Source organism: Tinamus guttatus, unplaced genomic scaffold (assembly GCF_059628265.1).
Source record: "Tinamus guttatus ecotype Peru unplaced genomic scaffold, ASM5962826v1 Tinamus_guttatus_pri_ptg000035l, whole genome shotgun sequence".
Classification (NCBI taxonomy): Eukaryota; Metazoa; Chordata; class Aves; order Tinamiformes; family Tinamidae; genus Tinamus; species Tinamus guttatus.
Genome location: NW_028288569.1, coordinates 4,988,870 through 5,009,572, shown reverse-complemented (window position 1 = coordinate 5,009,572; position 20,703 = coordinate 4,988,870). Strand labels below are relative to the sequence as shown.

Here is a 20,703-nt window from a genome sequence, read left to right as displayed (position 1 = left end):
CCTAGTACCAATGGAGAGAATGTGAAGATTTTCTACAAAACATGAAGTCCAAAAGAAACCAGCTGTATTTTGGAATAACTCTGGAAATAGCTGTAAAATGTGTCAAAGTCTCACGGAATGTGTAAGTCTACAAGACTGATCCTACCTGGATTTTCACCCATCGTACTTCGAAATCTAGGGAAACTGAGCCTCCTCACTTTTCATTAGCTCTTCCTCCTTACTCTCTATTATATTTATTTGTGACAGTATCGCAAACAGGGGTCAGAAATAATTTACCCCTATTTCCATTCAAGAAAGCAGATTTAAAAACTCTGTTAAAAATTAAGCTAAATAGAACAATTCCTACTTTTCTGATGCATCAACATATATTACGAATCCACTCAGTTAAGAAAGCCTGAAATTGGTTCCAGTACCACACACTGTACAATATGAACAAAAAGAAGAATCACATTCAGCATGAAAATTACCAGGTGCAATGTTCTAACTCTAGTGCACAATTTGGCTCTAAAAGCTGAGCAGAATTTCCAAGAATATAAAAAAAGAGGCACCAAGAACTTTCCCCCGGCCTAAAATATGGGCCACCACAGCAAACACAACTAGTGTCTAAAAAGAGAAACATGACTGTTTTGTGGAATTACGGTGGCTCAGGTAAAGACTTGAGAAGACCTGGGAGTAAACTCTGTATTTATTTATTTTCATGTATAAGCAATTTTTTTCCTGCAAGTTCTGCTGAATGTCAGAAAATAAATATTTGTACAAATCCTACTTCCTGCTCATATCATAGACATAGGACCACACCTTGCCCATGCACACAAATAAAGAAAACAATCTAAATGGTACTGCAATCTCTGGGCCGAGCAGGCCCATTACCAAAGCAGTGACTGATGATGGTTTTGAAAATAATACCACTAAGGATACTACAGGAAGACCCTGTGGTGGGCAAACAGTGCTTTTTATATTCTCACCCTCAACCACACCATATATACCATAATAGAAGAAAACAGAGTTCACATGTGGGTAGACACACATGTTCCTCGCTACGGCTGCTGTGACTACAAAATACATCATTTATATCAAAAGCACTTTTGCCACACATGCAAAACAGCTAGTTTTCCTGAATTTCTTCTCTTGGAGTAGTGCATCTTCAAGGCCACGGTGTATAAACAACGGTGAATTTCTTTCCACACATCACCCACCTCTGCAGCGGATTCAGTTCTTCTCATTAGTTACACTAGAAATTAAAAAAAAAAAAAGTATATATATATATGTGCATATTCAGGAAGAGTTTTAACAAAGAACACATGCTGCCTATCCAAATTATAGATCTTAAAAATGCCTTTCCCTTCCTTCTTTCAACTTCTGGAAGGGCGCTTGGCTTCCAAGTAACAGGCAAGAGCAGCACGAGCAGCCAGCGCTGGGGCTGCTCCACGGCGGACACGTGGACGCTGCTTCGGAGCCCTAACTCAGGGCTGGGAACCAGCGCGGCTGCTGGCAGCCGCAGCCGCCGGCCCCGTCCTGCCGCTGGGCTCCTAACGGGGCTCCCGTGCCTCAGCAGGCCGAGTGCTCCTGCCCAGCGGGAGAGCTGGGGGAGGCTCGTGCACAAAGCGGGTTCAGCTCTAGGGATTTCTGCCCCCAGCTTCCGAGTTAGAGCCCTCCCTCCGCTTTGACCTGCAAAATCTGTTGGTTTAAGGAGCCACCTCCGAGGCAGAAGCAACAGTCGGGCATCTAGTCCCTGTCATTTCACAGCTTATTATAAATTTAAAAGAGTTTGTTTATAATGTATGTACAGATGCACCACTATTTTAGTATTTAGTGTTGCCAAATAGTATTTAAATGAGAAAGGTGGTTCTTTTTTTTTTTTAATAACTACTATCTGACACTGAAAAACAAGAGACTGATTTCTGTAAGAACAACTTAAAAAAGAGAGTTTAAATAACACCTAAAGTGTGGGGAAGAGACAATCCACTTTTAAACCACTTCCACTTGGCCTTCCATGAGAGATCACCAATTAAATAGGTAGAGAAAAAAAAAAAAAACACCACACACATACATCCCCCGCCCAGAAAACCAGAAAAGCACTCCATATACCTTAAAATATAAGCATGAAAAAACACACAAAATATCTGTATTTTACATTTGATTAAAAAAAAGTAGAGGTTCACTGACACATCATCATCCCTGCTGAGTAATACATACTCTGCCTCTATGTATGATAAAGGAAATATATATTCTTTTTATTCACTGAAATATCATCTGGCTTAGAAGAGTACCTGCACTGTACTCCAGTTTTGCTATTAACACTAAACATGAAAATCCCCAAATAGACACTAGTTAAAAACAAACATTTGGAGATATATTTTGACTCACCATAGTTCTAACATCACTCCTTTTGCATCTTTAAAAGCCAAGCAAATGGATTAGTAATTAGCCAGACAGTAAGAAATGCTTTAAAATTAATACGCACAGTAATTCTAAAATACAGGTTATAACTTGCCACTACTTCTCAGTATGCCAATTAGTGAACAGTATATTAAAAAATAAATGAATAGATAAAAATCAGGGCCATGCCCCCATCACTGTGACATTTCCCCCACCTTAAAGCACTATCAGAATTTCACAACCTCACCGTGGAGTTTTTCCAACCCCAATAAACCCCCAGAGGATACAGTGACACGGACAGATTTTGCGATAGCCACAAGCATTTCATGGCAGTAAATGACTGTCAAAGAGATTCAGCACCAGCCCCCAGGAGCTGCCCCTCTTTTCTCTTGGAGGTTGAGCTCTTTTTGCAAAGCAACGTGCCCAGCTGCTTGCTTGCCCTACGGCAGGCAGGGCCAGCGTGGGACAGGACGCAGAGCGGGGCTCTCTGTGCCACAGGGCAGGCAGAATTCCACTGAGGAACTGGGCTCTCGGGAACTCCAGGAGCCACACAGCTTCCATGCCCGCCTGCCATCTCAGTGCTTTGACAATACAAACTCTTTTTGGATCTATTTCTAATCTTAATCCCTTAATTAGAAGATAAATCTTGAACACCACCTACCATTTAATGGTTCTTCTACAGCTTTCTGCAAAACATTTAAAAATATATATATATGTATAAAATGCCTTCGTGTTTATTTTTGGCTCGCCACAGTTAAATTACTCTAATTGACATATACAGTAAGTAGTGATTCTACGAAAACGAAAAAAAGCTGAAAGTTAATAAGATTGATTGCTCAAGCTCTGGAAAAGAAGAAATCAGTAACTGCAATCTCCAGGCTATTTTTCCCCACTATACAGCTCATTTTTTCCCCAGATGCAATCCCTCTAGGTGGCAGCAAAAGGCATGCAGATACTACTTTTGGGTACTAATATCAGAACAGATTATTGCTGCGACTTGATCGGTGGTTAGGAATAAAATAACATGATTGAAAACAAAAGCAAAAATACTCATCAAGCACTCAAGTGTTACTATCTCAGACAGAGATGTATCAAATAACTGTGCATTTAGTCTGCTAGGCAATCAGAAATAGAAGCAATCTGCAGATGTGTTAAAAATTTAATAGGTAATTGATTAGGATTAAAAGATTTCAAAATAAGCACCTTTACCCCCTCCACCTCAAGAAAGTAACAGGCATCCTTCAAAAAGCGTGCCCAGGTGCCAAAATGAAGCATGGTCCTCCGACAACAAATTTTCCTTAGTCTTTAGATTACACAGAACAAAAAGCTGTTTTCAAGAGTCCTTCACAACTGAATTCCCCACAAGGCACAGCAGTATAGTCTGAGTAGCACTCGATAGAAACAAGCAACAGGTTAGCAGACTTATTTTCCATCAGCTCTTCCCATGATGTCCTCTCATATCCTCACAGGATATGTTTCATTCACACAAATTACTGTCATCGTATTTGACCCTCAACTAACTGTGGCTGCAGAAGCGCATGGAGTTTTTAAAGGCTGAGCTTCCTGATGGCCTCCAGTTTTAAATATTTCTTCAGATTTCATTTGCTTCTCCAATTCATGCACTAACATCGTGTTTAGTATTGCATACTAAAATGCAGCCATTTCCACTTGTCAAATCCTCACTGCACCGTAAAACCAGCTCACACAGAATATAGCTCACAAAGAGAACGGAGATCCACAAAGGCTTAGCATGTTGGTTCACATCTCAAGTCTTCCTTAAAAAACAAGATGAAAAAAAAAAAAATCTTCTCCTTGCCTAGTTTGTTTCTGTTCTATAAGTAAATATGAACATGCTACTTTAAAGGCATTACTGCATTTTGGAATAAAGGTTTCTGTAATACACTTCTCTGCTCATTTTTAATAACAGAATGGGCTTTGTGTCCCTCCTCTTTTTCTTTTTTCCTTCACTTTTAAAAGCCTCATGTACTTATCCCTCTCCTTCCCTAAGAGACTAATCCTCTGAAATGTTATTCTTTAAAATGAAATTGGATAAAAAAAAGAAAGGAGAAGTCTCTTAACTGCATTCAGGTCTCCTGTGCCATTGCTAGAAATCGTATTTCTAGAGTAGTTGCAGACTGCAGAGGAGACATAGGGCTAAACTTGTCTCAAATGATGTCTGAAATGGAATGACTTTGTGTTCATCCCACTTCCCTGATACAAGGAGGTTTCACTGTTGTGAAAGGTTTCTAGGTTTCTAGAGTTGGGCATTTTGATTTGCTTTTGCAAAACTCCAGAAAATAGACTGTTCACATTTGTGGACCACTAGAAAATACAGTGCAAGTTTAAAAATATCAGTTTGCAGAATTATTACTCTAGAATCAAAAAGCTCAAAAAAATAACCAAATGCAGCCTTTAAACTAGCAAACAAAAAACCTTTTCCTTTTATTCTGTGTAACCTAAAGACAGACAGCCTGCTTTCAGATGGTCTCATCAATATTAAGGGACATGATGAGGGTGGGGAGAGGAAGGGGGTAATCAAGGCAACAGTCTTTGCATAGCTGAGAATTCAAGAGAACATTAAAGAATTCTGGAGTAAAGAGCTTTAGAAAAAAAAAAAGGTTTAGTTTTTATATAGCTTGCCTATATAAATAATAGTAATAATGAAAAGTAATCTGCATTTGCCTCAACAAAAAAAAGCACAAAAAAAGAGAGACATTACCCAAAAGTCCTCAAACTCAGGTGAAAGGAGTGCATGGTAAAAGGAACGTCCAGATTCCCTTCATAGCCACTACCTTTTTGCAACAGCCCTTGCAATTGCAGCTCCACCGAGCACAGCAGTTGGAGTAGCTCTTAGGTACCCCAGCTGCTGGGGTGGCAAGTACAGTACTAGTGACACACTCAGCAGGGACAGTGAAGACCACCAACTCACTCAACATGAGACGTGTTACACAGGCAGAACTTTTGCTTTCTACCAACCTGGGCTGAATTGGAACTAGTGAAGAAAGGCTCAGTATCTCACTACACTCCCCTGAGCCATCTAGTCACCCCAAATTTATTAATTTTAAGCTTACCCTTGGAGGATGATGCTCTTTCATGCGGGAACCTAAAATAATTGAATAGGAAGAAAAAAAAAGATTTGAACAAACAGATGAACAAGTTTCATGACCAATTAAATATCTACCAATAAAACTTAGAACACAGTAATAACATAAGGTTGCAACTCCTTTACCCAAAATACTTAACATGACCTGTAAATCCCAAAACCCTTCAAGCGCTTTACTTAGCACCCAAATATTCTTAGCATATACAATCTGTGGACTAACAGAGTTAAGATTTTAGCTATATAAATGAATTATGCTGCACTGAGTTTTGTGATTGTTTGGCATTTTGGAATCTGCCCATTGCAGTGACGTTCAAGCTCTTCAGCCAGCAAAATCAAATTACAAAGCCAAGATTTATGCAGACCACTAATAGGCAGGATCAAAGAAATACAAACAAGTAGCTTATAACATCAGTAAGAAAATACTTTTATCATCGTTAAAAGGCTAGCTTCACAGAGGTGACTGGCTTCATTTTTGACTGGCTTCCATCAATCTCATGTATTAGGTCTTCTGCCTTAACTTCTTTAGGGGAACCCCCATACCCACACACTGATTTACACCTCCTAAACCCAGGAGACCGCGTGTGCCAGCGCAGCCGACCCTGAGCTCACAGTGCACAGTCAGGGGGAGTGCAGAGCAGCAGATGTTCAGCTCTGCTCTCCTGGGTGCCAAGTAAGAGGTGTCTGAAGAGCCGCCCTGCGCAGCTCGAAGCAAATCAGGCCACCCTGCTCTGAGGAGCGGCCCGCGATGGCCACGCACGCGGCACGCCGGCCGGGAAGCAGCTGCACCACAGCCCTGCCCGCTGCGCTCCCTCTCACTCAGCCGCCTTGACTGCCTTCTAAAGGTTTCCTCTCTTTTGAGATAAGGTAAACGCTCAGGTTTCAGAAGCAAGCATTGCTATTCTTTGCTGCTGCTTTTAAAATTCAGCATAGGAAAAACAGGAGATGATAAAATGACTTATGTCCTACTTACCCACAAAACACACATAAACCAGACTAAGCAAAGCTCCAATAGCCATAATAGCCAAGCCAGCAATCACAACAGACCCATTTAACACAGGACAGGCTGTTAAAAACAAGAAATAAGGAAAAATTATCTGACTTGAATTAAAGCAAACATATTTTCAGATAGATCTAAATACTAAAAAATAATGATAATATAATAATAAACCAAAAGTAATCCAATTTGTCTTTCAAAAGCACTCAAGAACTATTTCTGCATCTTCGTTTTCCTGCATGTGTTCTTTATTGTACAAAGGCTTTTACTGATTTATCCTGGTAGAAGTTTAGCTGTAATATTCCACTTTCATTCACTGTGCCTGAAAGCATTATTTATTTTTTGATTTAAGCTTACATCTTCAACACCAACTTTTTAAAACTATAATGAGATTATAGAATACAACACTATTATTGATAAAATAGTGGGAAAAAATGGACGTAAAAAGTGATAAAAGGGAGAAGACAATGTAGATCTGCAGCAAATCTGCCAAAGATAATAGGAATACTTCAAGTTTATAATGACACCCCAGAGCAGAAATCAGCCATCACAACCCAGCCATGTCTCATTTCAAAAACTCTTTGTTCTCTGATTTTTCTTATGACCCGTGTTTCCTAGGATGTGGAATCACTGCAACTAATTGGGAGCTCATCAAGAGTAGAAGGAAGGGAGAGGAGCAAGGAAGGGGTAGAGGAAGAAGGGCTACATGCTGTTTAGTTGGTGCTCCTTTTTCAGGAGGGATTATTGTGCAAGGCTGAAACAAAATGCCAGCAATTCCCAGCCTTCAACAGTTCCCAGTTCCTTGCTAATTTGCTGCTTCTGAACCAGTGCAAGGCAAACGCAATGATTTGCATTCCCTAGCAATTCAGTTATCACTCACGTACAAGCAAGAGATTTGGCAAGAGATTTATTCATCTGAACATCAGAAACTGATTATGGCTCTATTTGGGTTCTTGGGCAAGGGTTGTTTTTTAAATACTGCAGGTCACAGTAAAAATAAGAAATAAGGTCAGTCTTGGTTTGTGGTGACTCTCTAGCATCCTCAGTATTGCCAAATAAGCAAATACATAAGGTGGCTTTCTTTGCTTATTTTTCGCTTGTTGGTTTCAAAGGCAGTTGCTCCTAGGATGCAGGCCTGCTGGAGATGGCCACACCAATGAAGCTGGTGTGCCTAATGGTGCCCTTGGGCTATACTTCCTTCACCAAAGAAAACAGCATTAACGCAGCAGTCCCAACATATAGCTCTATTGATAAAACACAGTGTAGTGAAATCATTCTCGTAACATTTTAGTGTTACTACGAAACATTCCATCAGGGATAGACAAGGTAAAAATCGCTCTTACAGTGGATAAACTTCTTACCTGAGACACACAGTGCAAAACCAGCCACAGCTATGATATAACCAATAAATTCCAAAGCTAGCAGAGCATATGCTGTTTTTGTTAGACTATCCAAAACTGGGAAAGGGAGAGAGAGAGAAAAAAAAAAGTAATTTTAAAGATAAACTATAGGAAAACAAAAGCTAGATCATTCACACAAAACCAGGCATCAGGTTCTCCTAAATTCCAGACTTAACCAGCCCAGTATTGTTTACAAAACAAGCTAAGCAAGTCACTTCAGGCTTCCTTCTTCCTTAAATCATAAAATTTATAATTTATGATTTATATTTATATGTGCATACACATATATGGGAAATACTTGGACATCCTACATTTAATCTGTTTTCCAAGAAGGTAACTTATACCTCTTCCTTGAAGCATCTGAGCCAAAGAAAGTCAGGATAAAAATGTTGTTTGGGGACAGTCAGAAACCCCGGACACTATCATAGCAACTATTTATGATGAAAATATCATGCAGGTTGTGAGAGCCGAGGTGGGGGGGAGCCCTGAGTGTACCTATCTGTATATTTTTGAGTTGGTGAAAGGACAAATGCTCACCCATTCCAAATAGAAGGCATTGAAGTGGCAATAGGATCAGAGCAGGGATTACAATTAAACCAAGTCCAGCTTGAGTTCCTGGAGTATAGCCATCTGCAAAGGTTTGCATGCAAATTAGGAAAAGAGAAATCCTTGTTTGGAATAAAGCACAAGCAGCATATGTTAAGCATCAATTTTGTCATTTTTAGGGTCCCCCAAAGATCCCGCTTCAGCAGTGGAAGTCACTCCCTACCCTCCATATTTCAACAGAGGCAGCAGGACAGCAAATAGAAGTCAGTTTGCAGTATCTGTCTCCCTATGGCCGTGGCCACTTTGAGGGCCTGAAAACCATAACACTGTTTTTATTTCATTCTGTAATTGTATTCAATTTAAAGATTAGTAGGTGAAAATAATTAGCCCACTAAACTAGGCCAAAAGTGGATTTGTGCTTATTCCCATCAACTAGACAGAAAATTCGTAAACTTACCTGGCACAAAGAGAATAACACCTGCAATAGCAACAATTGTGAAGATGCTACATGCTATAATAATGCTGATTTTCTTCTGAAATACGGTTTCAAATTTTGATGCTTAAAGACAAATAAAGAGAAAGAGAGGAAAGTCAGACATTTACATTCCTTCACAAGAACACAGATCTTGTGATTTTTAGGAGTTCATTTCTAGACAACAACTCTAATCATAACCATAATCACTAAGATCTCATTTATTTTCATTATTTGGTATGGTTAATATCATATCATAATGGCTTACTCATATCAATGAAACCTGGCACTGCTGCTTCAGTTAAATTCTTAATCCTGCCATCTATCAATCCAGGTCAACTGCTATCAAAGTCACTGTGGGGGCAAGACACAGGTTAATTCAGTCGGATGCACTATTGATACTTGCACGGGGCAATAAACCGTTTGTTATTCGGGTGAAGTCTAGACAGGGATTTAGAAAGCCCAAGTTTAATTCCCTTTCCAGCAACACTGTGTGATATTAGATGCACCATTTTGGTTCCCACAGGAACAAGGGTATGATCCCCCCTCACCAAGGTGCTTTGAGAATAAACACATTACGAGTGATTTACATGTTCAGAAGCTACGCATGGGGCTGATTTGCAGTACGATTGTGCTATGAGACACTTCAGGGGCCGTTGGAAACGAAGAAACAGCACAAAGCACTGCAGTACACGAGCTGCATGTGTTCCTGCCTTAGGCATTGCTACAACAAAGATAAAAAAAGGCACAGCTTGTTCCAAGCTTGAAAGTTCTGATGAAAATTCCCAGAACTTTAGCTTATGTTGAACTAAAATGTAAATAGGTAGTCACCAAAAAAGACTGAACACAAAGAGGAACTAACTTTGAACAGAAAAATGAAATGAGTTTTGACTGAATTAACATCCTACTTCTGCTCACTGCACCAGCACGAAAAAAAAAAACCACCCACAAAACCAAAACAAAACAGACACATACACACATCACCAGTATACCCTAAAAATTTTAAAGGGTGTGTGCAAGGAAAAGCTTTAATACTACTCTACGGAGGGGTAGTATTCCTTTACAAAAGGACCTCTCCTGCAACTAACCCTCTTTCATTGTATTCATACTGACTTAATGTAAGTTAGAGACAGCATGCACACTATTCTTCAGGGAAGTCAAAGGGCTTGCAAAAAAAGGTGCGAAGGCACAGCAAAACATAAGCAAGCTCAACTTACACCCATTGAGCCATAGTGCTTTTCTATGGATGCATCTATGTTTCAGAACAATTACTACCATCTTATCAAATGCTAAAAATGTGCCAGTTCCGAATACACATAGTAGGCAATGATGATTATTGGACATTTTAGAACAAGTTAAATGAGTCTTAAACTATTATAAATGATCATGTAAATCAGGAATCTAAAACTCAGAAACAAAATCATTAAAAAAAAAATAGTTTTCAACTTCTGCCAAAGACCCTTCGAAAAAAACAACAGTCTACTTTTAGAGGATTATGAAAAGATATTAAAGAAAATTACATTCAGATAGATGAATAAGTAACTGATTACTATAAACTTCTTATATACTCCAGTGCTCCAAGAAAATGTTTAGAAGCCTACAAATTAAAAAAAAAAAGGGGGGGGGGAGGGTGTCTGAAAATCACCAAGACTGACACAACACATGGCACCTCAGGAAGCAATCTGAATCCATGCTAGGACACAAAGCTCTCACACAGGAAGGACACCAGCATGTGAAGAATGCCTAAGAACATATGACACTGCTGAATGATTTTTTTCCTGAAAATTTTTCTAAGCTCACTAGTGTCAGTGTTAAATTATGACTAAGCTAGTGCTAAAAATACAGTGTATAATTTTACTTTGAGAGCACCATATTTCTCTAATATTGACTTTATAATCATAAAATGAAATATGTTTCCATTTCTAATGCGGTCTGATAATGTCATAGTGAAGCAACACTGTCTTGTTCTAATCAATGACTACAGGCATCATCAATTACACCCTGCAAAAATTATAATCTACACACCCACCCATGGAAAAATAAATAAATAAATAAAACAGTGCCTGGATCCACATTGCATAACTTCGGCACCATGTGACAGACACGCTACAGCCCCAAAACACAGATCTTATTGATGAGGTCCCAGCCACTGCAAGCGCTCCTGCAACCTGCCAGACTAGTGTTTTTGTCACTTGATGCCAAAAGATGTACAATACGTACATGAAAGAGTTTGTGAATGAGGACAAAGCCTGCTGAAAGGGAGCTGGAAGACTACACAGAGGAGGAGTGTAGCTGGGTGTACTCTTACAGACAGCTGTAAGACTGTAAGTACCAGTGCTTGCTATGAACTATCCTCCAAACTGTATTTGGCTTCAGTCTCTCGTGTTACTAGCTGATTCATTGCAAAAGAAAGCTCAAATGTGAATGCCTGTACTGCACAGTGGATCTGCAGGAGGGGGTTCTGCAGCAAACAAAGCTAAATTATTTGATGGAGCAGACATACGCCTGTACTATCCCAATCAATTCTACCACTAATCTTTTATATGTGAGCACCACCTTTCATTTTACATGGCTCCCATTATAAAAGTGATTTTAAGGCAAATCAACAGTTGCAAAGAATTAAAAAGTCAATACTTACCAATAACACTTAACTGAGTCCAACAGAAAATAATAGCTAAGAATAGCAACACTATGATGCAAGCACTTTCCACTGGAAGAAACCATGATCCTAGAGAATAAACACAGAAGAATCATAGGAAGAATACAAAAATGGATGTTACTAGCTTTACATTTAGAGCTTCTTTCAGGTTATACTCTAGAATGCTCAATACTATATTTAATGGCTAGGCTGCTAAAACTTCTAATGCTACGAAAGCTGTGACTTCTACCTATTGATTTTTGCTCTAATCTTGTGAGGGACATCTTATTTTTTTGGTACTTTAGTTATTAAAACCTTTTTCAAACTGTATATCTTAATCTCCAGAGCAACAGAGGATATGTGTATGATATTGTCTGGCAGTACCAGCTATTGAGCTTGTAAAATTACTTATGGCACAAGAGATCAGCAAAGCAATGTACATTGGCTAATCAGGGAAGGTGTCCTGACCTGTAAAGTCCAGTTTGGTGTTTCTCCAGTTATTTTAGTCTATCCTCAAAGACTATAATATTACTATAATATTTTCACACAAATTCAGATGTGTGACATAGAACACAGGAGTTAATCCAAAGGAAAGAAAAACGCTACTGTGCTAATTTTGGACACCACAAGTTCTCCTTTACGTGTTCCCACTGTCATCTACTTGGCTTTCTTTCCCTGCATCTCAGAAGCCTTAGGCTGTCCAGTCATCCATGCTGTAAGATCATACAGGCCGCCTTCCAATAGGCATGCAGCAATTCCTAAAAATCCCCCAACTGAACCAGAAAATACAGTTGATTCTTGCATCTCTGCTCATAACATTATTTAGATTCATTCTCTGAAACTCAAAATCTACCTTTCTTACATTATACTTGCCACTGGCCTCCTGCCTCCACACTTACTTCTGAAGAGATTTCTCATCTTCTTTTTGATGTACACTACTCATATGTACACTATATATTTAAAAAACTATCTGCAGCTCCAGAAAAAACAGAATTAAGCAGCAATACTTCACAGTTTTCAATGCCAAGTATCTTGAAATGAGCTTGAAGCTCCTGCATTCCAAAGAAAGCAGCTTTAAGTGACTTTACCTAACGGGTTCAGCTCAACTGTCTACTAGTTAGTGGTGTTAGTAATAAAGCCTATGGATCAAGAACCATTTCCTAAGAGCACATGAATGCCTAGAAGGAAGGAAAGCATTATTTCACGACAAGAGGATATGGCTTCCTACACTTACATTCCTTCCCCTCCTCGCCTCTCCCACCCCTCACGTGAACAGCACTACAGAGAAAGCTGCATCACGACTTGCACAGGTTACTCAGAACAAGGATGCTAAAGACTGCATGCAACTACAAAACTACAGGTGTGCATTTCAGTCTTACTTTTTCCTTATAAGAAGGCTTCTTCTCTTTGCATTTGACATTTTCAAATTCTTACTTGAATCTTTTTTTGGCTCAAAATCTGTCATTCAGATTTCTCATTTGGATCTTACCCAATTAAGCAATTTTTATAATGTCAGTCTGGCATTACTGGGGTTTTATTCACCTGCTACAGTGCAGCACAGGGTTACCATAATATCTAGAAGTGCCACATACTTGTTTGTACCTGTGCCACCACTCTAGAATATTGTGCTGTGGGGAGCACACCTGTGAACAGACAGCGCATCCATAAATATTTCAGAATCTGCCTTCAAATGGTTCATCCCATATATTAGTAGTAATGTAACCATGGCAGCAAGGAGTTCAACACACATCCAACGCAACTCCCGCACACGTGCATGGATTAGCCCTCAAAATGATCACAAATCTGGGCCTGTGAGTTTGTGGCCCATGTTTATTGCTACTTTTAAGCTGCACCCTTTTGAAGTAAGAGGCTACAAAAATATTTCTTTCTGAAAAGATTTAGTATTACTCATAAGGACTATGGGTCACATTAAGAAATAGAGTCTCCAGCCATGAAGAGCATATAAAGCTTTGGGAATGTACACATACACACAAATGTAGGAGATGGCAAGTTAAGCCTAGCAAGCATGCCATTTCACTCCAGGGTAGAACAAGCTGTCAGGGAAACTGATATCGGTACAGGATTCCAATAAATTAGCACTGCAGCCAGCACTTTATTTCTTTGACAGTTTTGAATCGATGGAAATGGGGATACTGTGAAACATAATCTTTTAAAAAAAATTTCTCACGTCCACAATCATAGAAGAGATGCTGTGGTCACCACACAAATAAAAGGAAACAAAAAAGATATTAGAGGAGGGCAGAGAGAGGAATTCAGCTTCCTTACCATCAAAAGAAATTTAGGGTTAAAAAATTTTCATGCATATTTGAAAATAAACAAAACAGCTAGTACTGAACAGTAACTTTAACACACATTTGCCTTTCCCTGGACAAGCTGAATCCTACAGGCAAATTCTAGTGGTTCAACTGAGAATTTTAAATGAATTGAAACATCTGCAAGCAGAGCCTGAAAAGTAATGCAATTTCCTCTGCAGCACTTGGGGATGACCTTACTGGGCATTTTGAATACAAAAAGCATGAGTGGAGCCTGTTATCTGTCAGAGTTTCTGCCTCCAGATGGTGGGACCTCCAGTTACAGTGGTTCACTCTCAATGTAAAAGGACTCCCTATATGGAAGTGCTTGCAATGTTCTCTGTACGTGCAAGCTATGCATAAGAGGAGCAGCTGAACACATTATCCTGGCAACACTTTGCCCATACTCTCATGCTTCATAGCAACAAAGTAAATTCCTCGCCAAAAATACTATTTTGGGAACCAATACAAGGAAATAATCTCCAAATTCTCTCTCCTTTTACTAGTAAAATGCTTGATTAGAAAAGACTACATCCAAAGATGAGGGCTGAGGTATGTCAGTCATCATGGATCTGATCCTTATTCTGATACTGATTCCATATGTAAATGTGAGCTAGGAAAGGGCTCTCTCCTCTAGCATTACCTCTGCAGAAAGATCAGTTGGAACATATTACTAGTGAGAACATGAGTTGCCTGTTCAGAAAAAAAAAAAAAAAAAAAAAAGACAGACTGAAGACTGGTATAGGACTTCCATTATTCATTAACTTTTTTTAAAGCTCACTTGCTGCACTGTCTTGTATTAACATAGTGTCTCAAGAATCTCATTAGAATACTGGAGTACAAGCACTGAAAAACTAATAATATTTAAAGAACAAACAAGTGACTGTTTTACCTTCAGTTAAACCCTCAAACATAAGGCTGTATTTTACATTTTCTAACTTATGTTCTCAAACCTAACATGTCCTTGTGCCCACTATAAATTATTCACCAACCACATTTTTCCTTTGGTGCTGAGACATTTTCCTCGCCGCAACTGACAACTAGAAAATGAAATTAGAAAAATTACATCAGTTTTCTGCTTTGCAGTCTTTATACTTCTTTCAAAAACTAAAGTTCTAAACACAGAGAAAGGTAAAGAGTTAAAAAAAAAAAAAGAAGTACTCTGCATCATGTAATTTTTTTTATTTAGTTATTGATCTTAAAAAAAAATCACCTAAACAGAACCCTCACTCCAATTAACCTTTGTTAACAAAGGAATTATGGCCCAGTTTATTTGTTGACTTGACTGGTGACTCGATTCTGCTACATGCCCAGGTTTTGCTTCCTCTTCTATAGCTGAACACTGAATGAATGACAAAAATATCATCCAAAAAGGCTGAGTAAAGCCTGAGAGGAAGCTTTAGCACACGGAAGGAAACAGTCTATTCTTCTTTCTGTTGGTGGTTGTTGGCTTTTTTTCTTTTTTGTCTTTTTTTTTTTTTGGCAGCATTCTAAGAACTGAATAATTTTCTAGCACCCTCGCTCCGCACTTCAGTGGCTGCATCCCTCTCAACCCACTTCAGGATCATGTTTGTTTTGCAGGGTATACGGTTAACTCACTCTGAGCCAACTGCAAATTACAGAGCAGCAAGATACAAACAGCAATCTGTTTGATATTCAGAAATGCTTTAATGACAAATGATGTAAAAGCTTCCTGGGTGAATTCTATTCTGGAGCATATGGGCTGCCTCTGACAAGATGACAAGGTAAAATGGCTTACCAAATGAGAAGCTCATCACCTAGTCACCATTACTTTAGCTTATCACTGTCTAGAGGGGACTTAAATGTTGAGCAACATTAACAAGCTACCACCTGCCAGTAGCGATTTCAGCCTCACTGAAAACAGTAACACCTTTTAGAACTCGCACAAAATTTCCATTAGTTCTATCTGCAGTTTTTCCAGCACAGTTAAAGAATGCAAGATGCATTTCTTTACACAGGAAGTTTCTGCAGCCACTGCGAAGTAGCTCACGGATATATACCCCTCAGTATTATAAAGACATCAAGCATGATTCAGGATGTAATACGACATGAGGGTGCTGAAAGCACCAGCAACTATGTAACCCAAAGGAGGTAGGAAAGCATAATTCCATACTAGACAAACACTCTTCAAGCATTAGTATGCAATCAATAAATTAGTTCAACTATTTCCCACAGAAACATTCCCCTCTAACTTAAAACATTCAAGTTTTAAAATAAGCATTCAAGTCAGAAGAAACTGAGGAACAGGATCCTACATTCTTGGGATTTTCAGTTTTAAGTAGTATATATTGCCCTCTTTCCCATAAGATCTTGCTTTTCTTTCCCAGTGGGCTCTAAAGCAATGGCAGACAACTTACCTGAACTGTTCCTAAGCTCAACAGTAGTTTCTCCTTCTCTGTTTGATTCCGTCACCTCACAGCTGTAATTTCCAAGAATTGCTTCCTTCTTGTTAAGTAATATAGAGGCAACACCTTTGGATAAATCCGATTCAGATAATAATCTAGCCGATGAAAAATTGGAGTCTGTGACAGACTGATGTTCTCCATTAAAAGAAAAAAATAAATTTCCTTGTCTTTTCCACTTAACGTACATGACCGTTTTATCATTTGCTTGTAGATTATACACAAGGCAGGGTAAGAGGATAGTTTCATTACAGATATTTTTTTCAACAAATGAGGTTACATTAAACAGCAATTGGGCAGAACCTAGAAAGAAAAATGAAAATTGACACATTCAGTATTATTTCTTAATATACAAGACAAAAAAGAAATGGAAAAGTAAAAAGTGACTTGGCAAAACAAAACCAACTCTCTGCAACCCCACTTCAAACAGAATATCAGGCTTTAAAGGGAAAACAAAAACAACAATAAAGGCATTATAGTTCTATCACAGACCTATTCATAGGGCTTATCCATTCTCACATCTAGATAACGTACAGATTCTATAAGCTGTCATAAATCGAAAACAGTAATAAAAGTTTATGCTGTATCTCAGTCGGACACTTCTCCCCAAAACATGTGCCATAAATACTGCTCTAAGGCCTACTCGAAAAGCATACATGTAACTTTAAGCACAAGCAGTGTCAGCAATGTCCCAGTTTTTCCTAATGGTCATTCAGGTATCTGGAAAAGGGGGTACAGAGCTATCAGCTTCAGACAAGCATCCTTTATAGTTTCTCAACGACAGAGGGAAAAACAAACAAACAAACACCACTACTCTGTTGGGATTTCTGCTTCTATGCCTCCTAGAGAAGGAAGGCAAGACAGCTTAGTGTTTTTTTTTTTTTTTAAAAAAAAAGGGGAGGTGGGGAAGAGATTTGTCATTTGTTCCTTCTGAACTCTGAAGGTGGAGCCAAATCCCCACAAATTTACAACATTTATTGCAAGTTCTCCTTTTCCTTTCTGATAAAGGAAGTGCACACAAACTAATACAGATTAAATGTATTAGCATTAGAGTATTTAGCATTAGAGTATATAGATAACTGAAAATGGAGAATTTGCTACAAAAAATACTCTGGTTTATAAACCACTGTCATTAACGCTGCGAACTATACCAGTCAATGAAAATCACATAATATTATCACTTAGATTAGCACTTATGTTTTTCACCTTTCTCACCTGCCTTGCACTTCTGTTCTAAAACAGCATTATCGATCACTATCTCAATAAGATGCCAAATCTAATTCTGAGATTTTAATCCAAAAGTAAGATCCATTCATCACATTTTGAGAACACTAACAATTCCAACACCTGTATTAAAATCACACCAGGGACCCAAAAAAAGAGGTAGTTTGGTTGTAAAGTATGATTTTCTCCATTCTCCTTTTTTTTCCTCTGTATTTTTCATCATTTGTGCAAAATCATAGTTTAGTTCCACCTATAATTATCCTAACAGCTATAGCTCCCAAAGTCCCAATGACTTTAATCATTCAAACAGCTTGATTATACCTTGCAGTAAAGCCAAAGACAGGATGAATCCAGAAACAGTAGAACAAGAACACAGCCCCTAATACTGTAAATACACAGACTTACAAACGGGAGTGGATCCAGTGACTTCAGTGCGACTGCTGATACTCACATGTTTAAAGCAACTCCAAATTCTGGTATGTATTTCATGAGTAAATTCAATTATGGGAGTGGAAAAAAAAAAAAAAAAGGATAAAGATACCAGTAGAGCCTCTATTTACAGTAGTTCAAGTTCTTCAGAGCAACAGCCCTGAATCACATTTAGAAAGCAGTGAACTTTGAAGCATGCTGCTTTAATACTACCACTTGGGTCACTGGGTCACTACTGAAAGTCTCAAGTTCAGACTAAACTGACTAATATATATTAGGCATGAGAGCCCTGTACACAATAGACAACAGAATTAGTCTCTGGGTTGCACAGTGCTGCATTTTAAAACTGTACTTTTAAAAGAAAGCAAAAATAATAAAAGCAGACAAAAGCAAAATGGTACCCAACCCCTAAACCACATATTTATCAGCGAATGTGAAAAAATTAGTTCTAGAATGCTGTAGTGAGACTCAAAAAATGCACAAAATTAAAAACTTTAGTGCTTCAATGATTCTTTCTCCTAAAATAAATTCCATGGGTTTTATTTTAACACTGTCCTACAGGAAAAGGTTTTGGTTTCAGTTTTATTTTTACCTTTTTCTGTGCTGGCACATTTATACTCAATAGAGCAATTTATTCTCAACCAGCTCCATTTCATTGAGAAATGCTGCAATTATATATATGCATACATATATTTCTAAATGCCTATCAAAGCATATTAATAAATAAAGAAAGGAAAAAAATGTCATCTCCCAAAAGCACTGGTCATGATTTTCTCACTATTACTAAGCTCACCTACAGCACCGTGATTCAACATGAAAATCCCACCAAAATCAGTGGCGTGCATCAGCTAACAGGGTACCCAGAGGATAACACGACCCAGGAGACCATCTCCAGGGAGGGCGTTTGGGCAGGCAGCAGCACTGAACGGCAGGGCTCTCTCCGCTGTGGATCCCGCCGAGCGGGCGCTGCGCAGCCTCCACGGGCCGGCGCGCGCTGCCTGACGCAGCCCGGAGCACCCGCGGGCACTGCTCCACGGGCAGCGCGCGGGAGCCACCAACTGAAACGGAGACCCAGCTGCGTGGGCGCTCTCATGCTGAAGCCGAAGGACGCTAGGAAAAGAGGCTACCCACCTACCACCATGGCACTAACGGGGACCCCGGCTGCTTGCTGCAGCCCACACTGCGACTATCACCCCCTGACATTTTTCCTGCGAGCAGAGGAAGCCGCCAGGCAGCCCCTTATGCAACGGGTCCTCAGCGCTGCAGGCGGCCGGCCTCAAACTTCCTCATGGATTATCAGCCTGGACACGTAACGGTGGCCATTTCACAGCCTCATCCTAAAGGTTTGGGGGAACCCGTTTCTGGAAAAGTGTGGGATTGGGAACCACACACACACAAAAGTAGCTGTTCCAAGCGATGTAAGCAATGCAAGTTCAGGAATAGCGCGTGACGGCTAAAACTAGCTGAACCCGCTAGCTAGACCTGCTGAATATCCACATTTCTTTCTCACGGGATTCAGAAGATCCCAGGGCACTCTGCACTTACGTCAAGCTGCTTCTAACGCAGGAATCCAAACATAATTTGGCACCAGCTTTAAACACACACGTTCCAAGTCCCGCCTAGGGGTACATGACCAAGGCAACACCTGCACTTCAACAAAAGCATTTTAACTTTTTTAAAACCCTCCCCTAATTGATAATCTTCTGGCAGCGGGGAAAACAGCAGCCTCGGCGCCATTTACACACCGACGACACCCAAACTTTGTATATTGCCAATTGCTGCCGAGCTCCGCAACTGCGCGGAGCCCCAGCTCCGCTGGCGCCTCCTTCCCAGAGGAAACGAAACAGGGGGCGCCAAGCTCCCCTAACGCCACAACGACCGGAAAACAAAACAGAATAAAATAAATTGAATTAAATAAATTAAAGGCAGGGAGCTCAGCGCTGACCTCCCCCCCCCCTCCTCCCAGCTACGCTCCGAGCAGCGGGGCGACACCTCGGGCAGCAGCTCCGGGGACCCGAGGGAGCTTCGCCCACCGCCACACGCGGCCCGAGGGCGACGGTCCCGCAAGCGGAGGGGGGAACGTGTCCCGATCCCCGCTCTGCCTCCTCCCCCCACAACACCCGGTCTCGCGAAGACGCGCCGGGGGCGGCCATGAGGACTCACCGGCGCCCGCGACGCTGAGCAGCACCCAAGCGGCCAGCGGCCACATGGCGGGGAGCGGCGCGGAGCGGGGACGCGGCGCGGCCGGAGCTGCGCGGCGCCGCGGCGGGCACGGAGCGAGCGAGCGAGCGCGCGGGCGGGCGGGGCCGCGCGGGCGGGAGGCGCCGCCCGCCTGATTGGCTGCGAGGCGAGGAGGAAACGGTCAGTGCGCGGCCGTTGGGCGCCCCGCCCTCGCCGCCTGCGACAGCCAGCGCCGCGGCGGGGGGCGCGCCGCTCCGCGCGGCTTGGGCGTCACGCGCATACGTATATATACATAAATATATATTTGTTGTTTGTTTCAACACGCACAAAAAACAGAAGTGTTTTGTTTTCCTTTTTTATTTTGAGTAGCTGAGGCTGCGAGGAGAAAGGTGCCTGGTCCGGTGTACGGCGCCGAGTCCGCCCCCCCCGGAAGCTCCCTTTTCTCCCAGGCGACTCGGGTTTAACCGATTCTGAGGCGCAGTCGCTAAACAGCCGCCCTTCGGGAGGGCTCCCTCCGCCGCGAATAACGTCTGGCTCTGCCCCGCTGGGTTGGCGCCTGGGGAAAGGCGCCTGGAGGCAAAGCGGGAGCGGGGGAGGGAAAC

At 40.8% G+C, this 20,703-nt stretch overlaps 1 protein-coding gene across 4 annotated transcripts; it reads right to left on the bottom strand.

Moving 5' to 3' along the window:
- Window positions 1-263: 263 nt before the first annotated feature.
- Window positions 264-20,145, bottom strand: CD47 (CD47 molecule). Of its 4 annotated transcripts, XM_088533772.1 has the most exons (12): window positions 20,084-20,145; window positions 16,223-16,570; window positions 14,837-14,884; window positions 11,533-11,622; window positions 8,880-8,981; window positions 8,414-8,506; window positions 7,838-7,933; window positions 6,453-6,545; window positions 5,451-5,482; window positions 3,041-3,065; window positions 2,368-2,395; window positions 264-1,231 (listed from the first exon to the last, which is right to left on the bottom strand). In XM_088533772.1, exons 1-12 carry the CDS (start codon window positions 20,127-20,129, stop codon window positions 1,210-1,212), a joined length of 1,023 nt encoding a protein of 340 aa, XP_088389898.1. In that variant the 5' UTR covers window positions 20,130-20,145; the 3' UTR covers window positions 264-1,209. The 4 variants fall into 4 exon arrangements, with proteins under 4 accessions (XP_088389898.1, XP_088389913.1, XP_088389905.1 ...); XM_088533787.1 differs by lacking the exon at window positions 3,041-3,065; XM_088533779.1 differs by lacking the exon at window positions 14,837-14,884.
- Window positions 20,146-20,703: the final 558 nt, after the last annotated feature.

What these genes read in the sequence shown, in the direction of transcription:
- CD47 (XM_088533772.1), bottom strand. Translation starts at nt 20,129, where the DNA reads ATGTGGCCGCTGGCCGCTTGGGTGCTGCTCAGCGTCGCGGGCGCCG. An exon ending in AGCACCAAAGGAAAAATGTG is followed by an intron (nt 11,623 to 14,836) that starts GTTGGTGAATAA and finishes TTTATTCTCTAG; the next exon opens with GATCATGGTTTCTTCCAGTG. An exon ending in TTTTGCACTGTGTGTCTCAG is followed by an intron (nt 6,546 to 7,837) that starts GTAAGAAGTTTA and finishes TGTTTTTAACAG; the next exon opens with CCTGTCCTGTGTTAAATGGG.